Below are 25,020 nucleotides of genomic sequence, written 5' to 3' on the forward strand. Positions count from 1 at the left end.
TATGTCACGTGCCTTCCATCACTAACCCCATCCCACAGGTACCGTCGCCGGTTTACAGGGCACGGCTTGGCTTGCACTACACCTTAATTATTCCGCTTTTCTTCTAGTGTAGACATTAGTCTAGTGTAGACATTAAACATAATGCTAATGAACGCAAAGCTCAACAACTCATAAAACATACACTCACGGTGCCCAGGAAGCGCCATAGAAACAGACAGCGCAGTCTTGCGTAAAAACTTTTTTACTCATATTGTACGTCTTGGTTTTTGATGCCGACGTCCATCAGCACGTATTCACATACTCAAAACGATTAAAATAAAAATTAAAAACACGCTGTGCTAATTGTATAGTGCAAAAGTGTGTCAAACACGGATAGCGACTGGCAACCCCGACTGAACAGGTGCAGCAGAGCCTGAAGGCACACTGGGGCAGATTTCTGCCCTAGAGCCTTGGGCTGTCTCATTCAAGCTCCCTGCTTTCCAGCATGGTGACGGCATCAAACCCAACATTTTCAGACATGATGACCAACATGCCGCCTGCTGCAGCAAGGGTACGCAAGAGACGCCCACCGCAGGCCAGGTCAGTCAGGGCACTGGGACCCTCAGCAGTCCTGCACCACTGAAGCCAGCGGTCCCAGCGCTCAGGGACTAATTGGCAAAACACAGATTAAAAAGAGCTTTTCTTTTTCAAGATTTAATTACAAGCTCCCACAGCATAAGTTAATGCTAACATTTTGAGGTGCAGTACTCCTCACTTTTAAGTGCAGGTTCGTAAGGTTTTGTCTTTTGTTTTTGGGGGAAAAAATGAATGTAGACACTTTTTTAGAGCTAAGATGCATGCACGCGCACACACACACACACGTATTTGACGTGAGGGTGTGTGTAGCTAGAGCAGAGCCAGCAACATGGAGATGTTAATGGGCAGCTCCAGCTGTTCCTCTGTGTAGTGCATCATTCTGATCTTCTCAGCCGGAGCCAGCAGAAAGGCCACAGGACCTACACGTTGTTCCACACACGCCGCACACAGAACGCCACCCTCCTCTACATCATCCAACTGGAAAACACACACACACACACACACACACACACACACACACACACACACACACACACACACACACACACACACACACACACACACACACACACACACACACACACACACACACACACACACACACACACACACACACACACACACACACACACACACACACACACACACACACACACACACACACACACACACACACATGAAGAGGACAGCAGCACAGTAGACTAACACTCAGACGGAGCCTAAGCAACCAGAGCTTACGTATGCAATGGGGAGTTTGTGCATGCTGAGAGGAGCTCCCTGGGTAATGCGGTTCGGACACTCTCTGGTGCTACACCTGCAGGACTCCTCCTTATTCAGCAGGGTGCTGGTCAGCTCCGACCTCAGGAAGTACTCCTGCAGCGCATGGTGGCAGCAAGGAAGAGAAAACAAATAAAAGCTGGAAAAACTTCTCAGAGGGCTTCCAGAGTATCTGGGTTCGGGCCGGGCAGAGGGAAAGCAGACGTACTCCTGCTAGCGTGAGGATTTTGCTGATGCTCCTGGTGATGTACAGGACTCGCTTGGCTCGAGTCACAGCGACATACAGTAGGTTCCACTCGTCCGCCTGAACGTTCCGTGTGCCTGGAGAAGGGTGGAGTCAGTACACGGAACACGATAGACTGTCCACAGCCTCTTCCCATAACTGCCCTTCAACAAAGGCGCTACGGCAGGGGGGGGATGGATTAACTGTTGTGAGGTCAAAAGGTGACAAGATTCTTGTTTCACTGCCAAGGAATCCATTTTAAAATAGAAGGAGACTGCAGATAGCCAACACCTACATCTGCTTTTCATGGTTGGGGAAAGTGAAAAATTTACTTCCATTAAATAAATCATGTTTAAAGAATTTCTTATCCAGATCAGTTCATTTATCAGTATGACAGTTGTGGGCTCCCTGGGAACCAAACCCATAACGCTGGTGTTCCACCAGGACTCTGCTGTCCCTGCTCTACCAGGTGAGCTACAGTGTTGGTTCAGCACTCTTCATGTTCTATAACCGCAAGCCAAAACACCGGATTTCAAACCCGCACCTACCTGGGCTTATATTGAGCCTGCGCAGGTTGTGTCGGGAACAGGGAATCTTCACAAAGTCATCCGTCACGACCACGGTGTCAAACTCCAGGCCCTTCGATTTATGCACCGTACCTAGGATGTAATCTACAAGGCCAGACACAGAGTGAGATGCAGGACTTTGGGGTGTGTGCGCGAGCGTGCCATTCTCAATCTTACAAATCTGTTTGCGTGTAAATGTCCTAAAAGATGCAGGGCATTTCTGCTGAAAAGTGCCCAGGTAACACGATTCTGAGCTTTGCGACAGGTGCCTTTACAACAAACGCCTCAAAATCTCTATTTGCTTCTCCTCCTTGAGCTTTCATGCACAGACAGAGAACATGCACAGGCGTTGGGCATGGATGTGTCCAGGGACCTGCACTGCTGGCCTGGCTCTGGGCACAGGTGGTGATGCGATCCACCAGTTCTGGGATGCGGGCATTGTATTTCTCCACCACAGAGAGCTTGGCCGCCAGCTCACGGTCCTCCGTGTGCGCCGCGTACTTCTTCAGGCCCACGTAACCCCCCAGCTTGGCTTTGCAGAAGTGGCGGATGAACCGGTCCTTAATCCACAGGTTCTCTGCAGGCAAGAGCATCAAGCGTCGACCCTCAGCAACTCCCTCTTAATATCATCTAACAACCTCTGTTAATCTGACACAGCAGCAGTATTACGACGATATTTTAACCAAACGTTCAAGCAGGTGATGGAGGATCCAATGTTTCAGAAACTCGTTTATATTTCACTTCCTTTTCCCCCCCATAACGTGAGAGTCTTAGGATCCAGCACCTGTCAGAGCTGTAGAAATATCACTTACCCCTCTTACGCTTTTCCTCGGGCTGCATAAGAATCCAGATATCCAGGATTTTATTCAGACCAAAATTTTCAACACCCTGAAATGCAAAAAAAAAAAAAAAAAAAAAAAAAAAAAAAAAAAAAAAAAAGACTGGATTTGAGTCTGACTTTCAACATACAGTGACCCCAGGGGGTTTGTCTTACTGACATCAGGAGCAAATTCCACTGCTGTGAGCTGTTGGTGAGCTCAGACGTGGGAACAGCGGTCAGTGTTGAGTGGACTCACTCCCACGATGTGGATCCTGCAGTCGGGGTTGGCGTCAGTCAGCCGTACGGCTTCACTAAACACGGTCACATTGCAGCGGCACAAAATGGCCACCATCCCGCCAACCTGGCTCTTGGCTAGTCGAAGGGTCTGCATCATCTCCTTGTCTTCTCCTCTCACACTGCCTGAAGGAACATGCACGCACACACACACACACACACACACACACAACCATCTAATCGATCACACTCACACACACTTGAAAAATATATAAAAGTTACACCTACCATTCTGGTATCCACCAACCAGAATCTTCTTCACTTTTTTGCACACATCTAGTATTGTTGCACCAATGTAAGCAATCTCAGAGCCAAACCTAAAACTCTGCAAAAGACAAAACCATATACATTCAAATAGTCCATCTTCACAAATGCTTACAAGTCTCAAAATGTATTGTGTGTGTGTGTGTGTGTGTGTGTGTATGTATGTATGTTTAGGTGTAATATTACGCACAGATACAACTAGGGTTAGAACTGAGATAACAGTAAAGCTTTGGACTCAAATTAGGGATGGTTTTAAGATTAGATTTAGAATTAGATATTTAGATAAAATAATATTTAGAGCAATTCTTGATCCTTACTGGTAATAATGTGTGTGTGTGTGTGTGTGTGCGCGTGCTCGCGCCTACCTTTGTGAGGTAGTAGAGATGTGTGTGTGGAACATCAAACAGAGCATTGACAGCTCCTCTGAAAGTGTATATCTGCTGATGGGGATCGCCAACCAAGATCTTTCCACACCGCTGGGAAAGCATGATGTCCATGATGACTGAAGAACAAACACACACCCCCCGGCAAACACACTCAGACGGTCTGTTACAGCTGTGCAGGAGAGCCCACTATGGTGCTGTGGCTCTAGCTGCTCAGTGTCCACTCAGAGTGAAGCCAGGTTTCTACATCAAAGCATCCCGGACTGCTGCAGTCCTAAAGCATGCACTGGTTCCCCCTCGTCTCAAATTCCACAGTTAAAAGACCAAAAAAAAAAAAAAAAAAAAAAAAAAAAAAAAAAAAAGCAACCCAGCAAAACGCCATGAAATGTCTCACTGAGTAGGAGGACCCTGTACCTGGAGTGCAGTCCTGAGCCTCGTCAATAAAGATGATGTCAAATTCGTCAAGCACAGGCCTCTGTAGCTGCCAGAGCTTGAGATAGCCTGCAGGAACAAGAGTGCGTCACATGGTTACACGTCACACGGTTACGCGTCACACGATACTCAATTAGGTGTTATGCTATTTGCAGGTACAACTATGTGCCATAATGACCACATTACTATTAATTACTATTATTATTATTATTTAATTACTATTAATAACAATCTATGGACCAGTTGATTAGAAGTGATGATTAGGAATTAGACAGGGTAAAATAAAAATTAGACAAATCGTCTTGATTTGTCACTAAATGTAGCATGCTTTATTTTAACTAAACCTACCATCATGGGTTATATGGTGGGCCATTTGTTTGGTAGGCTCCAGCTCTATCATTTTTGCCCAGATGCCTTTTGCATCAGCTGCAAACAACTGAAAACAAAAACCACACACCATGATCTTTTACAAATGCCGCAGGTACACGCTGAGTGAATAAAAATAAGGGGTGTTTTTTAACCAGTTTGTACTTTTTTTTGGGCATCGGTTGTGCACTCCTCGCGGCCGTGAGTGTTCTTAAAGACGTCGGGGACGTGCTGGGGCCCGATACACTCGTCCGTCGAGGCGCAGAAGTTGTTGATGGTCTGCGTCACCACCTTGGCATTGACGTAGCCCCCGCGTCTGTCGGGCAGTACCCAGGCCACCGTGAAGGGCTGCAGGTTGCTGCCCAACTTTTTAAGCTTCATGTATCTGGGGGCAGAAACCAGTGCGGATTCTCTTAACGGCACCATTTGCAAGAGCTTCTCTGGGCCGATCGGCATACTATTCAAAATATTTGTAGTGCTGCTTGCAAATGACTTCAGTGAGCTGTAAACCTTTGTAGGTGCTGTAGTAACTGATAATTAAGACAGTGGTGTTACGTGACAGGCGGTAATGAACATACAGAATACAATGCAAAATCAACTTGCATCAGGAAAGTTTTAGCAACACACTCATGTGCGTGATAAATTCAGAGCTATGGGCAGAGAGCACCAGAGAAGACTTTTACCGGGAGCGAATGAACCATGAAACTGACGCTGACCTGTATCCAACAGCTCTGTAGGCCATCGCGTGGACGGTCCTGCACTTTACGTTGCAGGGAAAGGTGCTTTTGGCGTGCGTCACCACCGATTTGTTGAAGGAGACATAGAGGAAGCGCAGGCGTGGCCGCAGTTGGGCATATCTCACCAGAGTGGTTGTCTTTCCAGTGCCTGACCAAAACGACACCACTTCAGACAAGTACAACTAGCTGTTTGCTATTTTTAAGCGATGGATCTACACATGGGACAAATTCTAGAACAGACACCACCAAGACAAACTGATGTTAGAGTTCTCACTATGTGTTACATGTGCATATTTTCTTCTGTGTTTGTGTAATAACAGCTTTGTGAATCAGCACTCAGTATCTCAATACTCTTTGTGGTTGATTTTTTTTATGGCAGACCAAAAATCAACCTAGTACAGCCCATGCATGCATAACACAAGCAGAGTAACTGGTGATTAACCAGACAAATATAGCTGGAATCCCAGCACACTTACCGGCAAAAGCCATAATTTTGACAACGTGGTCACTCTGTGTGTCGTGATTTAGGATCTGCTGCTGCTCGTGCGTGACCTGGTGCTGCTTCCCTCTGAGCACGGACACACGCAGCAATAAACACAAGGCTACTGTCTGACACTGGGGTCAAAAGCACAGCGTAAAATAGAAAGAAAAAGTAACATGATGGCCTCCTACCTGCCACCAGCAGGACTCTCGGGTGGCGGTGCATTCTCCATTAGATGCAGCACGTAGAAGACATTGTAGTGCCACCTTAGAGAAGACATGGCAAGCACAACCTCTCATCGAAAGTCAGGCTTTAGTTAGAAACAAGCCATGCCAATTAAGGCATATTGTCACCATGGGCTAGCAAAGACAACATTCTAATGTTGTAAATTGTCCGTTATGTTATGAACACTAAACCAGTTTACACACATCACCTGTAGCAGCCAATCGAGTGCCTGTGTCCACTACAGCAGGACAAACTATGGCACCACAGTCGCACCAGGATGTGGCACCCAGCTCACCTGTTGCTGATGACGATGTTGGTGTTTCTCATGGCGAGCAGCAGGGTGGCCATGGCCCACAGGTACTCGGAGATGCCCCCCGGGCTCAGCAGGCAGCCGGAGGCGTGCAAGCGGGTCACCAGGTCCAAGACATCTTTCACCCCGTCTGCCAGCACCAGCACCAGGGCCATGACTGACCACGGGTTGGGCCCCTGCAGCACAGCCATGCTTTCGGCTCAGCATGCCCTTACACTCATGAGAAACATGCTGTTTCCAATTGCCATATGTAGTCAGAAGGTGCCAGTGTTTATACGAGGACATCTGCCCAGCTAGCATGTCCACTTCAAGGACTGTCACTACTACATACCATGTCCGCTGTCTCCATGTCAGGCAGTCTGTGTTTGATGCAGACCTCAGCCTGGGCATACAGCCGGTGGCCTCTCACGCAGAGCAAAACATCCTTCTCGTTCACACGGGCGCTGTGTTTGAACTGGGACATATACCTGCGACGACAGCGGACCAGCCTGAGCACACAGCTGCTCCACACAGGCACACAGGAGTGTGGGCTGCTGAGCTACTATATAATCTCCTGTAAGGGAGTACTGGAATTATGAAGCCGCCTTCATGCACTCAAATCAAGGAGGGCTTGATTCGGCCCAGTATCTTTGATTCAGCTCAATCATATGCTGAACCTGCTAACCTGCAAATAAAAAACCCTGCCTTGCAGTACACATACTCCTCTGCACTGGGTGTTCTGTTGATTTAGGTATTATTACAACAACATTTGCTATAATATCTCTTGGGAACAGCTCCCAAGTGCTTAACTTCTAGATACTTTAAGCACACCAAAGCATGCTTCCTTGAGTCTAAAGAACTCGTAGACAGTTCGAGCACACGTTCTCAAGAGAAGCCAGCTCAAGTCACGGCACAAGCCGTCAGCATGTCGCAGAAATCTTTAAAAGGGTGCAGCTAGAGAGCATTCAAGTTTCCCTGCAAGGCATCCGTTGGGCCTTACCTCACCATGTTCAGCACACAGAGCTCGTCGGTTTTCACAATGTGGTTCGCTTCGAGGAGGGCCTTCACCTCCTGCACCGCCTGCTCTTCCTGCTTCTCGTATCTGTAATACAACTTCTTCCAGGGCAGAAACTAGACCAGAAAGAGCAGGCCCATCCTTACATTCAGAAAAAGCCACCCACCCTATATGTCCCACCCTATATGTCGGGCCTGACCACCTTTAAAACCCGCAGCAAGGAATACAGATTTATTTATTTTTGTTACGAAGAAAACGACGTTCTGTGGTAAACTTGACAATTTTAGACGGTAGGGTCACAAAGCACAGGCAACGCACCCGAGAATCGATGACGATGTCCCTCCATCGCCGGCACACCAGGCTAACATGGCGATAGAGGTCATCTGCGGGGAGTTGAGCGAAAATGACGCTCAGCACCTCTTCCGGCAGGTCCTGGAAGTGACCCTGGGGCTCTGCCAGCCGCTCACTCACCCCCAGCAGTCCATAGTGAGTGTCAGGGAGAGCGTCCACGGGGTACTCTTCATCCTCTTCTTCCTCCTTTTTGACAATAATGCAAGAGTGCCCAGCGCTGAAGGCTAAAGATGGGGGAGGAGCATGCCAACTGCTGCATCCAGCCCTCTCCTTCTCCTCCTCCTCCTGCTTTATTGCACATATGCCCAACTCAAAGTCCTCGTCATCCCCAAACATCTCTTCAGTAAAGCCCTCCAGCAGGTTGTCTGTGAGTGTCTGTCCATCATCTGTATCTTTTGGGATGATGGATCCATTCTGTTCTTCCTCTGCCTTGACTGTGGGATGTTTTGTTCTCTGTGGACTGCTGCTGAGGACTCCGGCTGAAGAAAAAAACTCAATAATGCCTCTTTGTTGACTGACGCCATCTGATGCTTTGAAAAAAAATTAAAAAACAACAACAACAACAACAACAAAAACCTCTTAGTTGCATGCAGTGGTCTAAGGAATACATTATTGTCATTACATAGCGTTAGTGTAGTGCCAGACTGTCATGATGCACTTGGGTATGTGGCAGTCGGATGTAGCGGGTACCTCTTCTCCTCTTGGTTGGGGTCCTGGGGTAGAGCCCGCGCTGCTGCTCCGTGCTGCACGGGGCCAAGGGCTGCGCGAGCGACAGGCTTCGGGCCAGGCTGCAGCACTCTGCCGCGCTCAGGTGTCTTCGTTTGGCCTTCCCTATTTGACCAGAGAAACGACATCATCAACAACAAAGTGCGCAAACACATAGTTAAATGTAGCCACTGCGCAAATAAATACTGCGAAAGCTGCTAACGTAAGAGCAAGGGTAGCTAACGTTAGCTACCTAGCTACATAAAACTAATCGTGGGATCTCGCTTGATAGAAGCAGCCAATTGTGAGCAAGTACAGGCGTCACCTTTTAAAGCCGACTCCATAGCCAAGTAAACCTGACAAGTAATCAACCTGTCAAAGAATATCCCAGGTTTTAAAGGCTTGCAAAATAGCTAACTAGCTAACCATTTCTCGAGCAAAAACTTCGCTAACTTCCGGACCAATATATTCGTTTATTTCATAATAAAAGTCATCAAAAAAAGTCAAGGAAACAAAACCCAAAACAAAAACTTACATTCAATTTCAGTGGCATGAAATGAAGTAATAACACTTATATGGTAAAACCGTTTCTATTTTTATATGTATTCTTGTCCGTATGTTACATAAGTATAGGTGACGTCTCTAGAGGGCAGTGATGTCTTTAGTCAGCGAGGCTGTAGAACAGGCGCGCCTAATTCCAGCACTATATATCTGCTCTGTATATGTAATACAAAGTTTAGGTCGAACACATCTGGCTCTAATATTCTGATGATACTGAAGGGCCTTGATAATCAGAGTTAGGTGTATTAGATTAAGCTTGTAAGAGCAAAGCAGACGCTGCTCAATTATTACTTACAATTACTTAACTGGGCCCAACTCGTCATCACTCATTCAGCAGATGTCACTGGTTGGTCTACCTTTGCTGCCAAGCTGTTGTAATTTGATAAGGATAGACAACAGGTTATAGTTAGTAGTAGTAGAAGTAGGAGTCACGCTCATAGAGACAGTGGGTTGCTTCAGTTGACATGTTTATGTGCTTAATTCTGAATGCTACTACTGTATTGTAATTGTAACAGCACTTCATTTTGTGTACAGTTAGTGAAAAGACCAAAAAAAAAAACCCACACAAGTTTTCTGATTCCTACAACAATCTACTTTTTAGGACCATTTAAAAGTGCTTTAAAAGCATTGTTAACTAAACTTGCAACCGAGACCCTTTATAATTTACAGTAACATATTAGGACACCTTTTTAGTCATTTATCAAGCATTTAAAGGCAACCTGTAAAGACAGCAAAGAGCCAGTGTATTCTTTCGATGTTGTTATTCTTGATGCTGATCTACTAGGACCTTTCATTGTTTATGACCCCATATCATCACATTTACTATAAATTTGAATTATACTAGCCACCAGCATAGTTTGCCAGAATGAATGCTTGTACTCTAGTATAAGTACACCACAGTCATACCAGAGCATGCATCCCAAAGCGATATTTGAGGAAAAAAGCGATCTATTTATTTTTCAGGTAATTAACTGGTAAATGAAATTATTTAATAAAGATACAAGCTAGTATTTTATACCTTAAAGTAGGAGGTGCGATGGAAGAGCTAAAATTTCCAGTATTAGCAGTATTAAACTAATCAGAAAAATACAATTCCTTAAAATGTTAAGTACCTTATTATCTAAACGTAGGCCCCTCTTGTACACACTCTGTTCATGCGTCACGACATGCATTAAAAGACAAAGCTGACTGTGACACAAGTGATTCCTGGAACATGGATTAAAGATCAAACATGGAAAATCTGTTTAATAATAGTTTTTTAATATTATTTTGTACCAGATCATTTTGTGACGCATTTCGTTTAAGAAAATACGTTTAAGAAAATACGTTTAAGAAAAGAAAGGGATACTAAATTAATAATAATAACCATTTGTTCTTTTTAATACTTTATTTAGAATGGTACTTAAATCTATACCAGCCTTAAAGGTCTACATCAAAAGCTTTATATAAAATTGTAATTTATTCATTTATTTTTATAAATCACTTGCTATATTAATAGCGAAGTTTTCCATGTTTTGTTTTTGTAGATCATAGCCATCCAGGCTCATGAGTCAAATCCAACAAAACATATGTTTTTGTTTGTGATTAGAAACACCCATGTGTGCTCAGGTCAAACAGAGGGCAAAACCTGTAGGAAGCTTGGCCTATTGTGTCAGCAGTAACACTGGAGGCAAAAGCCTTATTATTTAATTAATCTTCCAGTTTCTGGAGCTCCCTTATTCTCCGTGGCTGTGCCCTGCCCACCCTTTCTGGCAGTCATTCTTTTCCAAAAACACAACTGTATTGTATTTCTCTTTGCCTTGTTAATAGTCCCACAACTTTCATTAACTTCTTTCCCATTCTTTTCTCTCAGCCAGCTCTTATTCAGACCTTATTTATTATTGATGTTCTTGGTTTTATTACTACTGCAAATAATGAGGGCATCTTTGTCTGCTTCACACATTAGAAATAGCAAAGGGACATCCCATTATAACTAACATCGTACGTAGTCTTATTGTTGCTTCGTTTATGGTTTTTTGTCATTTTTTCCATTTGCACTGGAAAACGGAAAGGTAGCTTTGGGTTATTCTGGTCGTGTGAAGCTGCACGTATGCACGATGTGTGTGTGTGTGTGTGCGTGTTATGTGCATTTGAATGAATGAGGTGTGTTCAGTTGAGTCAGCTCAGGCTTCTAATTAGTGGAGTGGTGATGACATCACCTTGAAGACCAGAGTGTGTCTGCATATTCTTCCCTGATTCTATTCTTAACATTATCATGTGGCGGTCTCTCTCCCTCTCTCTCTCTCTCTTCCTCTCTCTCGCTGTCTTTCTGTCTCTCTGTCTCTCTCAATTTTTCTCTTTCTCTATCCCTCTCTGCTTAAAACAGGGGAAATTTGATCCAAACCATTAAAAAGTGAGCAAGTAATTGGCAGAAAGTGAGTTTATGACACCACTTGCACGGACCACTTAAGAGCTGTGATTCTGTATTTGAGTTGTCTCGCACTTACTCCCTGCATCACCCACAGCAAATCACAGCCAGTCACAATCCATCTCCCAGGAATGGAAAACATAAGGAGTAGTGCCTGCTTCTGCGCAGAGGTCAATGGTCAGGGGAAGGTATGTGTGGAAATGTGTGAAGGTGAAGGCGCGCACACAGCCTGCTCCCGCTTGCCGTCGGAACGAGACAGTGCAAGAGCAAAACGAGATGTAGGTGAAAGGGGAACACACAGCCATTGCGCAAGGAGGGTAGGTGACGTGTTGGGAGGTGAGTTCTCCGATGCAAAGCAGCTCGGGCCGTTATTTTAAAGGCATGGCTACAGGAATATGCTTTAAAAAAATAGAGTAAGAAATCATTTGGATTGTTCTCTGCAGTATCATAACAATATATTCCATGTAAATACTGTGATAAAATGGTATGGGAAGGCATGTGAGCACCTTACATTCAGTATCCCAATGCCTGTCTACTTTATTCAGGATCAAGAACTGGTCAGTTTAATGTCAGACCATAGACAGAATGTGTTTTGTAATGAAATTTTATTTAAATGAGATGTCAGCAACAGCACAGCAGTTAGGACTTCACGAATGATGCAATCGTATGTTGATCTTTCTGCAGAGCTGTCCCACTCTGTCTGAACACCATCAGCTGACTGAAGAGATCCAGTGGCATGAACGCATAGCCGTGCCATTTTAGGAACATTACACTGATACTTAGCCGCTCTCATTAGATGGGAGGAGAGGAAAACGTATGCTGGTGCTAGTATCAGGTTAAGTAGGTACTGGCTGATGCACATTTTATGATTAGCATCAGCCAATAGGATTTAGAGAAAATTTTAATTTTGATCCCTATAAATAACCACATAGAATTCCATTTTGGCTTATGGGCTATACTGAAATGCTGAGTGTTAAATGTGAACCTACGGAGTGCACTAGAGCTCATTCTAACTGCACGGTGCACGCTGGAGCCCAGGGTAGCTCTGGTGACTCGGCTGTCATAGTGGGAAGATGATGTCTATGAGCCTGCATGGCTTTTCAAGGTAAACATTCAGCGGCTTCTCCTTCACCTGATGCACACCTAGCAAAGGAAGGCCAAATATTCCTATTTAACTCTCTCTCTCTCTCTCTCTCTCTCTCTCTCTCTCTCTCGCTCTCTCTCTCTCTATCTATCTATCTATCTATATATATATATATATATATATATATATATATATATATATATATAAATGAAAAAGATTGCAGGTTCGTAACTGCAGTATATTGTAGTAAGAGATGTAGAGATATTCAAAACTGTAGTTCAAAATTCAAAGTTTATTTGTCACATACATGACAAATGCTTTATTGTGACTGCTCTGCCCATGGCCGAGGAGAGCCACATAAAATACACAGAACAGTGAAGCTGTGAAGTACACAGTTTCCAGAGAAACAAGGTCCTTTGGATACTTTTTATTGACCTGCTTTTTGGGAAGTGGCAGTGGAAAGCATGACTCTTCTGCTAGTCACTTATTAATACTCACTGAAAGCCACAGAAGACAGCCACCCCACCTCCCAGCCGCCTGTACATTCACATATTGAAATGGTTTTGATGACTTAGTGGTTTAGCACTGCTAATATTGCACTCTTGTTTCCATGTGACTTGAACGTGACTCTCATGTGGCCTTACATCCACCTTCACCATATGGCACATGGCACCATAGCGCAGGGTGTGTAGCAAACAGGAGCCTGTCACCACTGCATCCTGTGCCCTCATTCCCAGTGATGAAGGTTAAAGTGTTGCCTAGAGAGTCACTATCAAGACTTCACTCTTAAAAATACGTTAGTAGAAGAGGAGCATCTGATTATTAATTTTCATGAGGACTGGTTTGTATTTTTAATGCAGTTGGGTTAGAATGGAGTTTTATTTTTTAAAATGATTTATAACTGTATAACTGGGCAGAAAAGGGAATGCTTATGTTCTACATGTATAATTATTCTACTTATTAAAATATTGTGATTTATACTAAGTACTAGTATAGCATATAGTAGTTTCTAGTAAAAATAAATAAATAAAATAAAAAATAAGTAAAAAATTTATATATATATATATATATATATATATATATATATATATATATATATATATATATATATATATATATAAAACACCCCCCCCCCCCCCCAGTTTCTTTATAATATGCTACACAGCTTTCAGTAGCAGCCAAAATATTCAAAATACACTTGTATAGACAACAAATGCACATATAAGCATTTCAGTGACAAGGACACATAAATAATGTTTCTGACCATGGTTTTATTTCACATAGAATCATGAGCATTATGGAACTAAGCGCAGGGCTTCAATAATGCATTATTCCCCCACCCATCATGCACTTCCAAGGTGAAACTTCCAGGTGATAAACAATGTCTTTGGTGGATTATAAATACATAAATACATTACTTAAATAGTATAACTAATAAAGTACAGATACATCATTGAAAATACATTGCAACGTACATAGGGTGTGTTAAACTCAAGTTTCAAAGATCATTTAGTTACATCATCTGAGTTTCAAGTTAAGACATTCAAAAAGGGGTCTTGCTGTAAAGTGCTTCATGTTGTGGTTAAAACACTGACTGACCTCTAGTAAAATGGTAAATGTGAGTTTGGAGTGTGGTCTAGGAGACTACAGAACCAACACATCACACCCAAGCGTTTCTAGCAGGCATCAGTGATAACCTTCATAAATCCCTCAGAGGTTCTGCTCAAATTCACTGGGCTCCAACTAATGGACAGCGCTGCAGCAAGAGGAAGTGATGCAATACATTTGTCCTGCTGCACAAGGCTAGAGACCTAGCTAGAGGACAAAGGTCCTAAAAACAAGCCGTGGGGATAGGTGGGCCTGCACACTGCCTTCTCACAAACACAGATGTACACAGGGTCAGCAATGATGTCACCACTTGAGTGTCACCACGAAATTTACACCAGTCTAGTCAAAATAAATAAATAGGCATATATAAACACAACTACAACACTAAACATGAAACCAAAAACAGATTCGCGATTAAAGCTCTCACAGTTGATTCAAGCATGGCATTTAGCATTCCCTACATGCACGCACACTCACGCAATCAGGTCCTTAAGTACAGAGATTCACCAGATTCTCGGCAGTTTAAAAGCGTTTTAATGATAAGCCATTTAACATGGATAGGATCGATTACAGCAGAGTGGTCAAGGTGCCTTTGAACAGATCAGCCACAAAGCGCTCAGGATCCCAGCTCCAGTATGCCTTCAGGATTATTCTAGAAGTAGACATGACTAAGAAAAAGTAACCAACCAAAGAAAATATCGCCTGCTCCAAGACACATATTACAGGTGATAAAAAAGGAGTGAAAAAGGCAGTTACACTATGACCCAAATAAATTTAATTAAGTGTCAAGTAAAATCAGGTTTTTGGTAAATTCTTTGCCTGTTTGGAACAATACAGAAACTGTGGTGGGCATGAAATTTATAGGCCAAGAATGGAATTCATGCATGTGGTTTGGGTGGATTAAACTGTTTTTGTAGACATATTCTAGGTTGCTCTTACATAAACAATCCACAGGAACATCTAACACTGAATAGTTCTAGATAGGAATGCTCAGGCAAGACCAGGGCTGGCCTCAAATGGCTTTTGGGATTACTTGGGATTTTAATCCTCGGGCACTGAATGCATGAAAACACTTAACGTGTTTTACAATGTTTCGCCATGGGTTCCTAATGGGCTCCTGCTAGTTTCAGATATTTTCTTTGAATGCAGAAGGCACACAGAGTAGTTTTGGCACAAGCATCCACCTGCGAAAGCACACACAGTGCTTACGGGAAGAGTGACCCCTTAAAACGCTCACAAAGCATCTCTGGTGCTTCTCTTGCAGGTACAGCAGTGGGAGTGTATAGCTGGCACACTCTCAACTGAAATTCTGGTTGATTTATAATCTTATCATCATTAGTATATACAGAATTAGTATAACAATAGACTGCACTCATTTTTATCTGGCTGAAAGAAAAAGGGCCAATAAAGTGAAGATTTGTCTTTAAGCATTTTGCTTCTCTTTCAGCTAGAGGACACGATCTCCACTGTTGTGTTGTTTTTAAATGGATAGTTGATGCCAAAAATATGTGGATTTTATGTTTTACATTTATGTTGTGTATATTATGAATCAGCAAGGAGCAATTTGTTGTGTGTGTGTGTGTGTGTTAAAATGGTTGGAGAAGAACCATTTCACTGCGAGTTATACTGTGTATGACTATGTATGTGACAAATAAACCAAACTTGAACTTGAAGATGTCTTTTGTTAATGCTCCAGCAGGATCCAACTATCTAAATTATCCATTACACTTTATTATAACCTTAGAAATTATATATAACATCAAGACTAACTGAGCTTCTAGACTATAGCTGGAAAGATTCAGTATTATTACCAGTAACCACATGTACACGAGCATCGTGACCTTAACCAACTAACCACTGCATTTAAAGGAAAACATGGTTCAGAACTATCATTTTCAAAAGAATTACCCATTAATTAAAATAAAACCTTTATGTAAACTTCGGTTGCTGATCTTTCATTGTTGATGTGTATTGGACCTGGTCTCACGGTCAAAACTGATCCGATCTAAGCATTCATTGAAAAGGTGGGAGGCTGTCGGTGGTCATCTCTAGTGAGATAGCTGGCAGATGCCACTCCATTGCATCTGCTCGTGGTGGAGTTCTTCTCCCAGGCCGTCGGGAGCCGTCTCCTTGCTCTTAGGGTATGGGTTGGCAGCGAGGTGAGGAGGTCTAGCACCATACAAGTCTCTCATGTGGTGCACCGGCATCGATCTGACAGAATTCCCAATGCACTTCGGGATCAAATCCGCATAATAGTTGGATCTGCAGTGTTGATGCTGACGGCCTTAAGTGAGGTTTCCTGGGAGGCAGATCCCGGGAGTTTGTTCAGCAGTGCAGACCAGCTCATAGTTCACAACGGCATTTTTATGGCACTGTAAAGAAAATACGGCTTCATTCTCGTAGCACAGGGATTGAAACGTGAAAACGTCTCAGAGAGAATGGGAATTCCAGCCATGTCTGTAACATAAGCTGTCCAAAAAAGCAAAACAAAACAAAACAAAAAACAGACTCCACAATTTCGCAATGGACAGGATGGCAAACACAGGAAGTTCTGCATTAATTTTTCAAATCAATTTCTTAGCCTATTAGTAACAGTAACAGTAACAACACCAAAGAGACTGACTGGGACACACGTAGGTAAAGCAGCTGAGCAGGGGTTTCCGTTGAGGCCGTGGTCACTCCAGGGCTCATCCGTAACTGTGGGGGCTGCGAGGGTTTATGGGAGAGGAATCCTGAAGTCCAGACTGGCCCAGCAGCTGGTAGAGGCGATGGCTGAGGTTCTGTACCTGACAGGTGCCCAGGATGCACCCAACACGCTTCAGCTGGCCATGGGGTTGATGCTGCCGAATCCGCACCTGGGCATGGCGACGGCCCCTTGGGCGTCTTCGGTTTGGCTCTTCCCCTCCCTCGGCTGATGCCCCTCCCATGGACGGAGCAGTGTGGGAAACATGGAGGAAGCTCGTCAAGTCCACAGATGATGCGGGTGGGTTTCTCAGTAGCAGGGCTCTCCACAGAGCACCGCGGTCTAACGATACAGCCGGAGGGGCAGCGGTGTCCTCCGAGCGCTGGTCAGAGTCTGGGGAGGTGGCGCTGCCCTCATCAAGTTGACGTGACTCTATCATGAAATCCAACCTGCAGAGCACAGAAACAGGAAAGAGCTTAATTTACTACCACTAGGACACAATGTGTGCCAATAACACTGAAGTCAAATTGTGTGGAGTGATGTATCTTTCATTATCTTTCCCAGAAAAACACTGAATAAACAAGTCATCCTTGAGTGATATTTTTTAAAAAAAGAATGGTCCTGTGCACTGTGTAAAATTAGATGGAACATTAGCCACACAGAAAGGGATTTATGCGTTACATAAACTGACTACTAAACAAACCCTTCATTAAGAACATACAGTGCATGTACTGAGACTAAAGCATGGCTGATGTTCACTTGTGTCCACATCTCAGTAGCGCTACGGCTCTGAAGGACAGAGGGAACAGTAAACACTTCACATTCGTCCTGCCTTTTGCATACTGCCATCTGCTCTGTTGGACGGGAAGGCTGGATTTGCAGACTTGGCCCCTGCAATTTACCCTCAGCCATTATGATGTGTTTGCACTTGGCCCTAGTGAAGGTCTTACTCTAAACACTGTTCACGCCTAGCCACATGGCAGGTGCATGCTAAGGCATCAGCCATTTTAAACCTCAGCAAACAACCTCCGAACATTTCACAAAATGGCATCCGGTGTGTATACAACATCCAGTTGAAAATCTTGCATGTTATGTTATAAGTGACCACTCTAATAGGCATAAACCAGAGGGATGATGGATCTTTGCATATAATCTGTTTACTTGGACAGTTCCTGGGCTCGCAGTCACTATTTGTATCCATGTAAAGTATATACAAAAAAACCCAAAAAAAACAAACGAGCTAAGGTTGTCGCATAAGGTTGTAATATCGTAGAAAACACTGGGAAATCAGGAACCCGGAAAGACACAACAATAACATGAATTCAGAATGGTGTGAAGAGACATAACATTCTCTATATATGCACACAAAGACAGATGACATCAAACACGGCACAGGTGCAGGAAATGACGAGGCAGAGGAATAAGATTCCGGAAGGGAGAAGGGCAGCCGAGTGTTTCAGAACAGAGGTGAGAGTCACTTCTTTCTTAACAAGACTCAGCAACTGGCTCTGTCATCTCCTTCACTATAAAAACTACTGCCAAAACATTTAGTGTGAACGTTGCACACATATGACTATATGAAAGAAGAGGGGGTCACTAAAAAAACAAAAAACTGAACATGAGCAACCCATAAACACAGGACCTAAACTACAAAGGGAACGCAAACACGAGGTCTACAGAGCTGACCTTGGTGAGCACAGGTCACTTCCCACCAGCAGATGTTCTATATGTCATTTATAGATATATTTTTGTTTCATATTTTTAAATGATATTTTAAATTTCAAGTCCACCCTACAATCCTCAAAATCCCAATAAAGTAATAATCAGTATTAGTCTCATGTATTACATTTGACTCCTTCAGCAGCTGAGCAGCACATCTCTAAACTTTATATGATCACAAAGCTACGCTTCATTTGCCCAGGAGCCTGATCCAGACAATCTCCATTCTCGAGTCTAGATGTCTAAGAAGAGCTCATCTCCTCTATCCTGGAGCGCCATCAGCTCATCTGTGTTTGCTAAATCATTAAAAGTCTTCCCTAAGGCCACCTGGTGTCAAAGTGATCCAACATCCCAAATGAAACATCTGGAATGTCGTGAAGATTTTTGAACGAGCATTATCTTGACCTAGAATGTTGTGCTTTGATGAGCTTTGAACACTGACAGTCTCTGCTGATAGCGTAGCTAGCTTGTTGAGATGGAGAACGGTATGCTAATGTGGAAAACATGGCTGACCTGTCTGGTTGGCTGTGATTCTGGACCCTGACAACCTTCAGTAAGGACATGACTACAGTACAAAAATCATTTTACGTTAGCTGTGAGAAAATCTGTCCTATCTCTACCCATACTGCTTTGCCCAGAAGCGTTGTTGGAAATGAGTGGTTTAACTTTAGCATGGATTTGGTCTTTTTTTTTAAATATACATGTCTTTTTAAGGTATAAAATTTCTTCAATTAGTTGTTGGCCCCAGTGAAATCTTATCGCAGGTTGTGGTAGCTTTCTGTTGTGTAGGGCCTTCAGTGGAGAAAATTACCACCTGCGTCGCGAAACCCAACCCACCGAGGACATAATGAAAAACCTCCATTCAGAAATTTCATTTGCAAGTCTCTGAAAAGCCCTCCCAGCAGAACCAATTGAACGATGAAGGTTTTGAGATAAAAAAAACAACACCACAACCCTGCTCTGTGCTGAATCATAGTAACCAGCGTACACAACACATTTTGACTGACGCGCCACCTTTGACCCACTCGTCTGACCACCCACCGTCAGTGCTGTATTTTGACGCGGGTCTTTAGAAGCGGACTTTAGCCTTGCGATGGCACCAGTCCTCTGTTCTTTGTTACTGAAGGTGGCCCTTCTCTCATCTAGGCTGGCAAGCAGCCACAGAACCCCTGCGATGTCCGTGGGGAGCAACTACTCAGGAGAATCTCAAGGAACTCAAGTGGAAAAAGGAAGAGTATCTGGTATTTAATTAGCTCTCGTTCTTGGAGAGACAGACCACCTACTTCTGCTTCATCCGTGGTCTACAGTTCATGGAACCAATTTTTCTTTACTTGCTGTGAAGTTATGGTATTTGATTCTACTCGAACAACGTGAAACAGGGAAACCAATTAAATCAGTCATTAATGTGTCTATTCATTTGAGGTCACTTTTTACAGAGCTACTTTGTGTTCTTTGACTGAAGATGTGACCATGACTCATCAAGCTAATGGACTTCTCTGGTTACAGGGGGACGTTTTCTCCCAATAATGTCCATTTTTCACCCTGCCAATGGGAGACGGAACACAGGCCTGGACGCCAGAACTGCACCCCAGAAAATTTCTTTTAGTCTTCTTAGAATGGTTTAGCAAAGGTAAATATACAACAAGTGAAAAACAAAACAAAAAAAAATCAGAGATTAAAGTTCTAACAGAAGAACTTGGGCATTCCACTGGTGTTTTTACATAGAAATATTTTATTTTTCCGACAAGGACAAAGCAATTTTAGTTTTTGAAAGTTATCCACGTCCCAGTCTCTCCTCACTCACTTCATGTGCTACTATACTGTAAGCATGTCTGGACTCGACCACCAGTCAAAGAACTGAAACATAGAAGGGACTCTTCCACTTCTGGAACTGCACCTTCTAAAAAGACTTATGGGCCAGGAATGTTTTACCTAACTGCAGTGAGAAAGACTAGACTTACAGTTTAGTGCCAGTAAATCTGGATTAAAGCTGCATGCTCCCACCACAAAACAGGGTGCTTATTGTTTGAATCTACACAGGAATAAATTGGTGAAAGGTGATTTTTCTTTTGCGAAATGAGACATGACTGAGATATTAGGACGCTGCAAAAACAATCTAGAGATGAGGTTCTGATTGTCTGATTGTATTAAGAAGAACAAATTAATAAAAAATACAGCGAAATACTTCTGAACAGTTCCATGCACTTACCTAACGAAAAGTTACTGTGACCCAAGGGTTACTCTGATTTAAAATTAACCACAGTCACTAACATTCATTACCAATATCTCTGTCAAGACAATCAACCTCTTGTAACTTTGGGTAAAGATAAAACTCAGTGAACTTCGCTGAAGATTAACTGCGATACATAGTTATGAACACTAGAATTGCATTACTTTAAAATCAAATCTCATGTTTGAAGTATAGGTTTTATTGTAATTTCTCTATATATTTTGTATACATTGGCATGAGGTGTTCCTACTTCTGGGTATCGTAACAAGTCAGGGCAACAAATTAATGTACATTTTGGTGACTTCACTTTGTGTCATCTGAGAAGGACTATAAACTGTGAGAGGTTTTATCAGAAAATGGATTGAGTGGGAGAACATCCAGAGTAACAACAGCTGAACAAGGCTTAAGGGGTTAAAGCGTCGCTGCTTAGTTGACTTCAAAGCAGATGTTGGGATGAGCCTTAATGGTCCCGGTGGTGAAGGAAAGGTTCTTGATCAGTTCAAGTGGGTGTCGGGGGGCAGACGTGTGTTAAGCAGTCTTACTGCGTCTGGGAAGAAGTTTCCTCTTGTCTAAGAACCATTTTGTCTAAGAAGCTGCCCAAGAAACCTCATCGTCTCATCACATTTTTAAACTAGATTGAATCATCTTCAAGTGGCATTAGATAAGAGCAATAAACAGTACGTTTGGTGCCAAGTTTTGCTCAGAGAAATAAAGAAGAAATATAATTAGTAAATATCTGAGTTAAAGCCTTGTCTCTAGCTATGCAGAGACATGAGACCCCTTATCGTGCCTAAGTTTTGTCCTCAGCTGGAGAGACTGGACAATGTGGAATGTAGGTCTTAGCCTTTAATCCATAGTGGAATTCTGTATGACTGCTGAATTTTGTGTCTGCCCTGGCAATAATGACCCCCTGACTGGCATGAAATATATTTAGGCTGTAAAACAGGGTGGGAGAAAAGCCAGTCCCACTCCAAACATCACCAGACTACAGTGAAGCCTATTTACCATGATCCAGAATATATGGCGTTCAGTTTTAAATTCCCTTTCGAGAGCCATGAATCTCTGTCAGTCTGTAATGTCATCTGCGGTTTTATTGCAGTCAAACCCTACTGCATTTGCAATAATGCATGTGAATGCACAGAGAAAAAAAATTCAAGCCAAGCCTTTACTGTATCTAATCCTACTGAACTAACAGTACAGCAACATCATGGTGTAAGGCATTCTGTCAATAGATCATCAATAACCTTGGCCTCTGGGAAAGTAAATATAGGTTGGGGACACCGTTTGGTGTTCCTTGAGTATACTGGCGTAAGGGATTAGTTAATGATTTTGAGATAATGATGGGAAACTGGTAAAAGCCCAGCAAGGTCATTGGGCCCAGTACTGAGCCACTTGAGACCAGTTTCAGTCATCTGAGACCATTGTAAGTACAAAGTTATATGTGATCCCTCAGAGTGGTCCAGGTAGCTGCTGGTTTTCTTAAATCCACTTTAAACATGCTGCTCCGCTCCCGCCTCTAAAATACTCACTGGCAAACAAGATCTTGACATGTTCTGTAAGGTGGGACAGACTGCAGGGTAGGTGGCAGTTCTAAACATTTAGAGTGATTGTAAAGCAGGCCCCTGTCACCCCGGGAGAGAGAACAGAACTCTAAAGTCTGGTATGTGATACAGGGGGGTGTTAAGATTTCCTAGAAATCTTCATAGAAAATGGTGGTACTGTACTTCCTATTTATAGAATGATGTGTAAATAGAATGATGTGTAAATATACACATCCGGTGGTGAGGGAAGAGCTAGGTACCGTCTCTCTACCACGGAACACAGACAGACTATGTACCGTCTCTCTACCACGGAACACAATCGGAGGAGGGTTGTGAGAAAGCTGTCTGCCGCCTCACTTTCTTTGTGTAAACAGGACATCCAGTCTTCCATTTACAGGACATCTCGTTGCTCTTTTTGAACTGTACCCTGCAGGCACAGGTGGTGCTACGCTGTTATGGTGCCTGCAGGAATCAAAAACAACTGATCCGTCTGGACTTTCCTCCATCAGTCTGACATTAACAGAGATGTTCATTCCTTTCCTACAGGTTGTCTTTGCTTCAATGTCCACTGCTCAGATGCCAATGGGATCTCCGCATCACCATTTTAGCACGTGACATTTAGTAGCTTCACAGTTTAACTGTATGTCCTGAGTGACAAATAATACCTTAAACAAGAGCCTACTGAAGTGTGGCAATATCAGGAATAGTCTGCCTTTCCGCTCACGTTCGCTTGTTTTGAAGCACTTCTATTTCTCAGATGTAAAAGTCATGACTCACCAATGTCCGTTATGACAATTCTTTTACAAATGTTTTTTTATTGTATATAAATTATGACCACTCCGAAAGCAAAAGAAAGGGTGTATATTTGTCAGAGGTCTACTCCAACCCACAAATATTCAAGGTCCGTGTAATTTGCTTTGAATGTTTTTACACTGCCATTAAAACTAGCTGCCATTGAATCCAGGCACATGACCAATATATTTCCCAGCCAGCAGAGGGCGCACAGACACTACCGCCTCCTTGCCTGTTCATGTGATATTACTGGTCTTAGACTCTTCCCCACAAACTGAAACGCTGTCCCTAAACGGCACTGGTACACCTGTGAATCAGCAAAGTTCTACACTTTTAACTTTTGTTAAGCACTGTGTGGACTGCATTTTATTGAACTGGAGAGAGAGAGAGTGTGTTCAATGTAATTCTTGCTCTGCCATTTAAAGATGACCTTTGTTTCACTATGTTTTCGGGGAATCCAGCCCTAATCCAGGCTACGATCGCATGTGATCGCGTATAAAATTTCAAGTGCATGCGTTAATATAGCTCAACCCAGTTACTGCTGAAGTTGGCCTGTCAAACCGGCGAACGGAGAAAAACGTCTTTGTCCAATTAAAAAAGTCATAATCAATTAACTTGTATTGCTCTGTTTGTTGCAAATGGCTCTTACCACCCAGTAAATTAACCCCGATTCTATCTATGGCCGCTTTCAAAGTAACTTATTTAGCGATCCCATTACGGCATTACTGAATGCGGTTCAGTAACTGTATACAGCACACACAGATAAAAGATTAAGATTAATGTGTTGTTCTGCTCCTGTGTATTCTACCAAGCTGATAACAGAGGTAATCGCATCGCCTCTTAAAAATAGCCTCCTGAATCAAAATACACATTTTCCATAAATGTGATTTTTTTTTTAAGTCACCCAGTTTAATAAACCCGCCTTTTGTTGCCATAATGCAGAAAGCACAACCATTTTAATAATGTTGCCGTAATGCAGACAGAGAGCAGCGGCACAGCGGTGTCCCCGCCAGGGTAGCCGTGCAGGTTTGGCGCGAGAGGAGCGTGCGTTCAGTGCTGCACGTCAACCACGCTCGCTGACCTCGTTCACTATCGCACGCGCTAGGCTGCGAGAGAAGAACCACTGGGAGAGCCGCACTGATCCCTCTAGGGAACAGAGTGGGTAAAATACGCACTCCCCTAACTTTTAGCGAGGTGAACAACGAGTCGAAAAGTTTGCACAACATTGCGCACGCATCAGAATAAAACCAATCCAATAAACAGGAATACTTATCCACGAACAACCTTTACAAATTCATGTGGGCATTTATCACAGACAAAAGTGAATGCAGCCTTTCTGAGTAGGCTATATCCAGCCAATGCTTGAAAACCGTGAGCTGTCACTTCATCTCTTCCTTTCATTTGTTCGAAAGCAGATGTGAATATTTAACGGTATAAAGACCTATTTGGATCAGCATCGCATAGAAAGCAGCTTTAACCGAGATCTTACCTGTTCTCTCCCGACCGGCTTCCCGCTGGAAGCGCCTGAAGTTGTAGAAAGAAAAGGCTGATGCAATACAGCGCAGCCGGCAGAAGCGATCCCATCGCGGGAGAAGTTGTCTCACACCCCCTGGGCAGGAGACGGCTTGCAAAGCACCTGGACAGCACCGAGTTCAGAGAAGCTTCAGGCTGCTGCGACAAGAGCGCTGTTGGTATGCTAGCCTAGTCCTGCAAAAAGCAGAGTGAAGATGAAGAAATTATATTCATACATTTTAGGCCAACGTGTTTTTTTTTTGTGCACATTTTATGCCATGACGTGTATTAGAACTCTGGCTAGAGGACGCCCTTTGTCTTCTCACCGGTTAAGTTTAGGAATAAAAAATGTATTAAAGAAATAGTTGACCCATTTGTA

The 25,020-nt window shown here is 43.3% G+C and overlaps 2 protein-coding genes across 4 annotated transcripts in view; both read right to left on the minus strand.

Moving 5' to 3' along the window:
* Window positions 1-223: 223 nt before the first annotated feature.
* fbxo18 (F-box DNA helicase 1) lies at window positions 224-8,964 on the minus strand. 3 transcript variants are annotated; one of them, XM_027018624.2, is made up of 21 exons: window positions 8,830-8,964; window positions 8,490-8,630; window positions 7,767-8,278; window positions 7,434-7,564; window positions 6,786-6,921; window positions 6,440-6,630; window positions 6,111-6,185; window positions 5,915-6,006; window positions 5,418-5,586; window positions 4,867-5,086; window positions 4,684-4,771; window positions 4,318-4,404; window positions 3,886-4,022; window positions 3,485-3,581; window positions 3,219-3,382; window positions 2,955-3,030; window positions 2,516-2,719; window positions 2,125-2,247; window positions 1,562-1,674; window positions 1,315-1,449; window positions 224-1,053 (listed from the first exon to the last, which is right to left on the minus strand). In XM_027018624.2, exons 1-21 carry the CDS (start codon window positions 8,846-8,848, stop codon window positions 886-888), a joined length of 3,078 nt encoding a protein of 1,025 aa, XP_026874425.2. In that variant the 5' UTR covers window positions 8,849-8,964; the 3' UTR covers window positions 224-885. The 3 variants fall into 3 exon arrangements, with proteins under 3 accessions (XP_026874425.2, XP_026874424.2, XP_026874423.2); XM_027018623.2 differs by having other exon boundaries at window positions 7,767-8,323; XM_027018622.2 differs by having other exon boundaries at window positions 7,767-8,329.
* A 6,911-nt stretch (window positions 8,965-15,875) lies between these two features.
* adm2a (adrenomedullin 2a) overlaps window positions 15,876-25,020 on the minus strand; it is a 9,361-nt gene continuing 216 nt past the window's right edge. The window contains exons 2-3 of the mRNA XM_027018615.2: window positions 24,619-24,836; window positions 15,876-17,296 (exon numbers count right to left, since the gene is read on the minus strand). Coding sequence (XP_026874416.2) covers window positions 16,852-17,296; window positions 24,619-24,713 — 540 coding nt within the window. The 5' untranslated portion in view covers window positions 24,714-24,836 and the 3' untranslated portion in view covers window positions 15,876-16,851. The remainder of the gene's footprint in view (window positions 17,297-24,618; window positions 24,837-25,020) is intronic.

Source organism: Electrophorus electricus, chromosome 7 (genome assembly GCF_013358815.1).
Source record: "Electrophorus electricus isolate fEleEle1 chromosome 7, fEleEle1.pri, whole genome shotgun sequence".
Lineage (NCBI taxonomy): Eukaryota > Metazoa > Chordata > Actinopteri > Gymnotiformes > Gymnotidae > Electrophorus > Electrophorus electricus.

Coding starts and splice junctions, on each gene's coding strand:
- fbxo18 (XM_027018622.2), bottom strand. Junction 6,631..6,785: donor ACATGGAGACAGCGGACATG/GTATGTAGTAGT, acceptor GCTGTGCTGCAG/GGGCCCAACCCGTGGTCAGT. Junction 2,248..2,515: donor GAGCCAGGCCAGCAGTGCAG/GTCCCTGGACAC, acceptor CTGGCCTTGTAG/ATTACATCCTAGGTACGGTG.